The sequence below is a fragment of the Belonocnema kinseyi genome, chromosome 6, assembly GCF_010883055.1.
Source record: "Belonocnema kinseyi isolate 2016_QV_RU_SX_M_011 chromosome 6, B_treatae_v1, whole genome shotgun sequence".
NCBI classification, from domain to species: Eukaryota; Metazoa; Arthropoda; class Insecta; order Hymenoptera; family Cynipidae; genus Belonocnema; species Belonocnema kinseyi.
The window spans coordinates 7,880,124-7,888,404 of NC_046662.1; the positions used below are offsets into that span (position 1 = coordinate 7,880,124).

The window sequence follows — 8,281 nt, forward strand, 5'->3', positions numbered from 1 at the left end:
TTTATTGAAAATTACTTTTTAAACTAAAAACTGAACTATTTTATTTTTTATTGAGAATAGTATTTTTTAGTTCAAAATTCGTCTTTTTTTAGGTAGAAAATTTTTCTTCTTGGCAGGAAATATAGCGTTTTGGTTTAAAATTTAAATGGATTGTTAAAATGTTTTTTGTTTTTTGTTAAAAATTAATTTTTTAACTGAAAATGCAACTATTTAAGTTTTAGTTGGAAATTTATCTTTTTTGTTGAAAATTCGTCTTTTTGGTTGAAAATTAATCTGCTGGGTTGAAAAGTCAACAGTTTGGCTACAAATTTATCTATTTTATGAAAAATTCGGTTGTTTTATTTATTAAAAATTACTTTTTAAACTAAAAACTGAACTATTTTATTTTTTATTGAAAATAGAATTTTTTAGTTCAAAATTCGTCTTTTTTTAGGTAGAAAATTAGTCTTCTTGGCAGAAAATTTATCTTTTTGGTTTAAAATTTAAATGGATTGTTAATTATTTTTTTGTTAAAAATTAATTTTTTAACTGAAAATGCAACTATTTAAGTTTTACTTGGAAATTTATCTTTTTTGTTGGAAATTCGTCTTTTTTCATTGAAAATTAATTTGCTTGGTTGAAAATTCAATAGTTTGGCTACATATCAACCTATTTTATCAAAAATTCGTTTTTTTTATTGAAAATTACTTTTTAAACTAAAAACTGAACTATTTTATTTTTTATTGAAAAATTTTATTTTTTAGTTGAAAATGCGTCTTTTTTTTAGGTAGAAGTTAGTCTTCTTGGCAGGAAATTTATCTTTTTGGTTTAAAATTTAAATGGATTGTTAAAAATTAGTTTTTTCTTGTTCGTTAAAAATTAATTTTTTTACTGACAATGTAATTATTTAAGTTTTAGTTGGAAATTTATCTTTTTTATTTAAGAAGTCGTTTTTTTTTTGGTAGAAAATTATTGTTTTTGTTTTAAAATTCATCATTTTATTGGAACTTATTTTTGTCATTTTAATTATGAACAAAATAAAAAGATTATTAATTATGCTTTGTAGCATTATTTAATTATTTAATTAATCGATGGTGCCAATATATCAGGTTTTATAATATTTTATTTTTTATTTTTTATATTAACTACTAATTAAAAAAATGATTTGTTTAAGAAATTCATTATCTTATAATATCACGAAATAATGGTATTTTCAAAATAATATGGTCTTAATAATAATTGTGAATGCATATTTCTGAATATTTTAATTATTTTTATAATTGTTAGATAATTTAGGGTTTAAACTAAAAGGAATTGTTTAAAAAATTAGTAGTACGTTAAGAAAAAACTATTTTTTCGGAATTTCGTAAAATGTATTTTTTCTTCGCTGTAATTCTAAGTATTAAAATAAAAATAAAACATCTGTTCACTTTTTTGAGAGCTCAAAAAATGGGGGGTGCCGCAAAAGAAATTCGAAACTTGATTCGAAAAGCGTATTCTGGCATGCAATTTTTATACTTACAGGTGTGAGGCATTGGATTTTAAAATTTCGAAATCGCAAAAGAAGATATTAAAAAGGATGGCCAATTTCCTGAAAAATAAGCTGAATAAAGATGAAGGAATGGCCACTAGTGATATAGATGTAGATCATCATGATAAATTAGGTAAGATAATTTTGATTTTATTTTTTTGTGTCTTCTACACAATTTTTAAATTAGAATATAAAATTAATATTAATTAAAAATTTGTAATTCACAGTATAAATCGTAACAATTTTGTTAGTTTTGTAACCTAAAATTGTTAAAAATGATTAATCTCCTTGGGAATTTAACGATTTTTAAATAATTTCAATTTCCGACAAAAAAAAAAACATTGACATAAATCCAACATTGTTTGGAGATTCGAAATTTTGTTCAAAAATTATATGATATTTGTTTCAAAATAATTAATTAATAAAATCAAAATAAAATAATTTCAAAATAATTCTTTTTTTTAATCTAATTTTTTTACTTTAAAATACCAATTTCCGACAAAAAGCACTGACATAATCCAAAAATTGAAATGTTCTTAATTTTGTTTAAACTATAATGACTTGTATTTTAAAATCGAAATTTTGGTTGAAAAACGTCACAAAAATAGTTACATTTTCAAAAAAAAAAAAAAAATTTCACAAAAATAAATGAATTTTGAAACAATCAGAATAATTTCCTACCAAAAACACAAATTTTCAACCAAATAGTCCAATTTTAAACAAAAAAAAATGCATTTTCACAAAAATAAATAAATTTTCAAGCAAAAAGAATTATTTTCTATAAAAATATGAATTTTTAACCACATAGTTGATTTTTCAACTAGAAAAGATAAATTTTCAAATAAAAGAAAAACTAATTAAAAAAATAAACATGAAATTTTTAGCAATTTAAAAGAAAATAGAAAAATCCCGGTCTTTTCACGATTAACACACATTTTTCACGGTCATTAAAATTAAAAGATTTAAAATATTTGAAATGGAAATATATTTTTATTTTCAAGTTTAAAAAGTATATATCCACACTATGATTCTCAATGCTTCAAATTGAAGAACGATTTAAGAAATTTGTAAATTTTCCAAAAATTATATCATTTTATAGGCAATTTTATACTGAACACTTTTTTGATTAGAAGCTTAAGGATTTTTATTTTAAGTTATTACAAATTATTAATTTTGAATTGATTTTACAGAACAAACTATTTTTTAATATTTTCTCAGAATTATTTTTTCAAAATAAAAATTTTAGGTCTGGAAGTTAGGGGTTTTAAATAAATATTCTTTATTCTCTTAGGGGTGGAAAACGAAGGTGTTCCGAAAGAGTTAGGGGATTTAAACTTTTTTTTATCATCTTTAGACATCATATGAAACCATTTTAAAGCATAAAATTTTAGGTTTAGAAGTTAGTTTTTAAAGAAATTTTTTTTATTCTTTATAATTTTAGGGGTTGAAAACGGGGGTGTTCCGGAAGAGGTAGGAGAATGAAACTTTTTTTTTATGGTCTTTAGACATCATATGGAACCATTTTAAATTCGTTAAAATTCATATGTTTCATTAAAAAATTGTATTTTTTGTTAGAAAATTAATCGTATTGTTTAAAAATTCAAATATTTCAGTCAAAAATTCATAATTGTAGTTGAAAATTCATCTTCCAGGTTAGAAATAAATTTACTTTGTTGAAAAATAAACTCTTTTTGAAAATTCATTTCTTTGTTTGAAAAATGAGTTATTTCATTAAAAATGTGTTTCTTTTTTTGTTTAAAATAAATTTTTCTTAAACTGAAAATAAAAATTCTATTCCAGTTGAATTTTCCATAATTTTAGTTGAAAATTCACTTCTTTTGGTTGAAAATTAATTTTTTGACTAAATTTAATTATTCAATTTTTGTTTGAAAAATGTTCTTTTTTTATTCGAAAATTCATCTTTTATGGTTGAACATCGATTTTCTTCATTTAAAACTTAATTATTCAAGTTTTGGTTAACAATTTATCTTTTTAGTAAAAATTATTTTTTTTTTCTTCTAATTTCAACCATTTCAGACGCAGATTCAATGTTTTATTTGAAAACTCATTTTTTTCAAATTCAACTATTCCAGTTGAGGACTCATAATTTTAATTGAAAATTCATAAGTTAAGATGAAAATTAAATTTTTGTTACTAAAAATGTAACCATTTCATTTTCTGTTGAAAATTGATTTTTTTTTTATAGTTCAGAATTCATCTATTGTATTGAAAATGTGTCTTCTTCGATTGAAAATTCAACTATTTCATCAAAATTCATTTGTTTTATTAAAAAATTGTATTTTTGTTAGAAAATTAATCTTATTGTTTAAAAATTCAAATATTTCAGTTAAAAATTAATAATCGTAGTTGAAAATTCATCTTTCGGGTTAGAAATAAATGTACTTGGTTGAAAAATAAACTTTTTGTTGAAAATTAATTTTTTCTATGGAAAATTATTGTTTGAAAATAACTTTTTCTTAAACTGAAAATAAAATATCTATTCCAGTTGAATTTTCCATAATTTTAGTTGAAAATTCATTCTGTGACTAAATTTAATTATTCAATTTTTGTTTGAAAAATGTTCCTATTTTATTCGAAAATTCATCTTTTATGGTTAAACATTGATTTTCTTAATTTAAAACTTAATTATTCAAGTTTTGGTTAACAATTTATCTTTTTAGTAAAAATTATTATTTTTTTTTTCTAATTTCAACCATTTCAGACGCAGATTCATTGTTTTATTTGAAAACTCATTTGTTTCAAATTCAACTATTCCAGTTGAGGACTCGTAATTTTAATTGAAAATTCATAAGTTAAGATGAAAATTAAATTTTTGTTACTAAAAATGTAATCATTTCATTTTCTGTTGAAAATTGATTTTTTTTATAGTTCAGAATTCATCTATTGTATTGAAAATGTGTCTTCTTCGATTGAAAATTCAACTATTTCATCAAAAATCATTTGTTTTATTAAAAAATTGTATTTTTGTTAGAAAATTAATCTTATTGTTTAAAAATTCAAATATTTCAGTTAAAAATTAATAATCGTAGTTGAAAATTCATCTTTCGGGTTAGAAATAAATGTACTTGGTTGAAAAATAAACTTTTTGTTGAAAATTAATTTTTTCTATGGAAAATTATTGTTTGAAAATAACTTTTTCTTAAACTGAAAATAAAATATCTATTCCAGTTGAATTTTCCATAATTTTAGTTGAAAATTCATTCTGTTTGAAAATAATTTTTTCTTAAACTGAAAATCAAAATACTATTCCAGTTGAATTTTCGATAATTTTAGTAGAAACTTCATTTTTGTTGTTGAAAATTCATTTTTTGACAGTAAATTGAATTATTCAATTGATGGTTGAAAAACTGATCTTTTTTATTCGAAAATTTGTCTTTTTTGGTTAAAAATTGATTTTCTTAACTTAATTATTTAAGTTTTGGTTCACAAATTATCTTGTTGGTAAAAATTATTATTATTTTGGTTAATTTTAACCATTTCAGATGAAAAGATTCATGGTTTTAGTTGAAAATTCATTTTTTGAAATTCAGCTATTCCAGTTTTTAATTTAAAATTTAATTTAAATTTAATTTTAATTTAAAATTAAAATTTTCTCATTGAAAATGTAACCATTCCATTTTTTGTTAAAAATTAATTTTTGTTTCTAGTTCAGAATTTAACTTTTTGTTTGAAAATGTGCCCTTTAAATGAAAATTCAACTATTACGTTAAAATTAATGTATTTTGTTGAAAATTTGTATTTTTAGGTGGAAAACTAATCGTATTGTTTAAAAATTTATTTTTTTTTCGTCGAAAATTAATCAGTTTGGTTTAAAATTCCACTATTCCATTTGAAGATTCATTTTTTTTTAAATTTAATTTATTTTGCAATTTTTTGCTATGTTGTGTCAAAAAAAAATTTTTTAAACTTCATGATTGAAAAAAATGCTTGCATTTTTCGACAAATAGAAATATCTTACATTTGTTAGTTGATCAGGAAAATTGGAAAACTTGACCGGGAAATGACCTGGAATTTGAAATCATCTGTCGAATCGCCACCCCGAGAACAGTTTAAACTCCCCTATTTCGTTTCACCTATTTTTTTATTATTTTTTTTTAAAATAGGATATGAGATTTAGTTTATTTATTAATTGTTTTGTATTTGTAGATATAAGTATCACCGATATCCCTAATTACGAAATATTAGCAACGAAAGCTGGTGCTAACGCTTTAAAAATAAATGTTACTTCAGTATCATCTGAAGTTAATGAACGCTTACAAGGGGCAGAAAATAGTCAATCCTTTTCCGAAAGCAGATCCAAAGCAAGTTTTCCTACTCAATTGGCGGAGACTGACTCAAAAAGTAAAATTTTACCTTTCAAGGATACAGTACTTAATAAAAAACAGATGAGCAGCGTCGATCCTAATGAAAGGCCATTGAAAAAGGCCAAGTTGATGCGTCTTGAACGGAAGCAGAATAAATTGCTGTCTCAGGGAAAATCCGTCACTGAAATTGAAGCTATGATGAAAGAGCGAAAACAGCCACAATCTGGTAATAAAACCCTGGAAGAATTATTCAGTGAAATTAATAGCGAATCAAACAAATTAGAGGTAAATATATATATTTTTTCAATTTATATAAACTATAAGCTTATGAATATGCTATCGGGAACATTAGGATGACCCGAAAAAGAAAGTTTTGAATTTTTTTTTAAAGCTTCCTTCCCATTTTTGTTAGATTTTTCAAAAAAAGTTTTTGTAAATTCTGTCCAAAAGTTGAAAATTGTATAATAAAATAACTATACCAGGGTGGCCGCTGGACTGGGAAATGACAGTGAATTTATTTTTTGACCGGGAATTTTACAAAATTTTTAGGATAAATATCTTATCCAACTTGGATTTCAACCGTTTTTTAAATAACTTGTTAAATTGTGATTTTTATAAAGTATTATATTATTTAGTTTCGAATGCTTAATTCGAAAATCTTTCACTTCAAAAATTTTCCATTTTTAATTTTTAAGCATATATTTTAATTTAAAGAATTTTAAAATGCAGCTTTAAAGGTTTAAAAAATAAATAAAAGTTAGAAGTGTTTAAAATCGAAGAAAACAGTTTAATTTTATCAACTGTAAATATAAATAAACCAATTATTTTAAAAATGAATCTGTACTCTTAAGTATAGAAATCTGAACAATAATGGATTTGACCAAACAATTATAGATCCGTTCCAAATTGGAGGATTTCCAGATTGTAACTATTTTAATCCAAAAGTCTTGATGAGAATTAAAATTAATATATCATTTATTCCCATAATTTTATTTTTAAATAAAAATTTTCATGATTTATCAATAAAGTATATTTTTAATTCAAAGTTTCAGGTCTTTCTTTGTATTATTTTTTAGCTATTAAAAAATATATACATGCATTTTACTATTTTGAACTTGAAAATAAATCCATAATAATATAGTCATCATTAAAGGTTTTTATTAAATTAAAAATATTGTTTCAGTCTAAATTATTTAATTTTTATTCTCTTTAATTTGAAATTTCTTAATGTAGAAAAAGAATAAGTATTTCATATTTAGCAATATTTCACTGTTCATTAGTAAATTGAAACCAAATATTTAAAAGAAAACAATTTGAAACTGAATTATTTTACATACGAAATCAAGATAAATTAAAAATAATTCTAGTGAGTAGAAGAAAATTCTTAAAATACAAAACATCTGATTTAATGCGTTGTTTTCTTAATTTTTTTCAATTCACTTAAATTTGCCCTGAATTTTGTTCACTCTCATTTTACTCAATTCCATTTGAATTTATTTGGAATTTACCCGGAATTCTTATTAATTTATCCTGAATTTTTTGTAAATATTTTTAATTCTTTGGAATTTTCTTGAATTTTTTTATTTGCCCGGAACTTGTTGAATTCTCTTCAATTCTTTTAATTCCTCGCTTAATTCTACACAATTTATTGGATTTCTTTTTTTTTTAAATTCCAGCTGAAGTTATTTACACCCACCCTGAATTCTTTGGTATTCCTTCAAATTCTTTTGAATTCCTTTCTATTTTTTTTCAATTTGTTCCAAATTTAATGATTCCAATTAATTTTTTTAATACTTTTGAATTACTTGCAACTTACTTGAATTTAATTTAATTTGTTGTTTATTTGAAGATTTTTTATGGCATTTTTTCGATTTTAACCAATTTTTTCAATTCTATTCTTCCAAATTCTCATGAGTTACTTCAAAAATGTTTGCAACCTAATTGAATTTATCTAAAATTCTTATTAATGTACCCTTAATTATTTTCATTTATTTTATATTCTTGAAAATTCACTTCATTTTTTCATTGAATGGATTTTAAACACTTTATTAAAGTTTTTTTTTTTTTAGTAATTCGACCGAAAGTATTTTAAACTGATTTTGAATTCTTAGGCATTGTGTCAATTTTTTTTTAATTCCCTTGAATTATTCTAAATTCAAACGAATATGTTCAAAAATAGGTGTTCCCGTTCATTAATTAGACCATAGCATTAAGAAAATACCAATAATTTGCGATATTATAAGATAATAATTTTTCTAAACAATTACAAATTATTTTAACAATTAGCAGTAGGTTAAAAAGTCACAGAATTAGGAGAAAATAGTGAAACTTGTTGAGAAAACAAAATACGAGGGTAGTTCAATAAGTCCTTAGAATGACCAACAGATGGCGCGCGAATCGCTCAAAATCATCTGTTTTCAGTCAGCACCACTCCCGACTAGATATA

At 22.3% G+C, this 8,281-nt stretch overlaps 1 protein-coding gene across 3 annotated transcripts in view; it reads left to right on the forward strand.

Moving 5' to 3' along the window:
- LOC117174228 (arginyl-tRNA--protein transferase 1) overlaps positions 1-8,281 on the forward strand; it is a 38,003-nt gene that overhangs the window by 3,659 nt on the left and 26,063 nt on the right. For all 3 annotated transcript variants that reach the window (XM_033363102.1, XM_033363103.1, XM_033363105.1), the window contains exons 4-5: positions 1,504-1,643; positions 5,678-6,120. In XM_033363102.1, the coding sequence (XP_033218993.1) occupies positions 1,504-1,643; positions 5,678-6,120 (583 nt within the window). The remainder of the gene's footprint in view (positions 1-1,503; positions 1,644-5,677; positions 6,121-8,281) is intronic.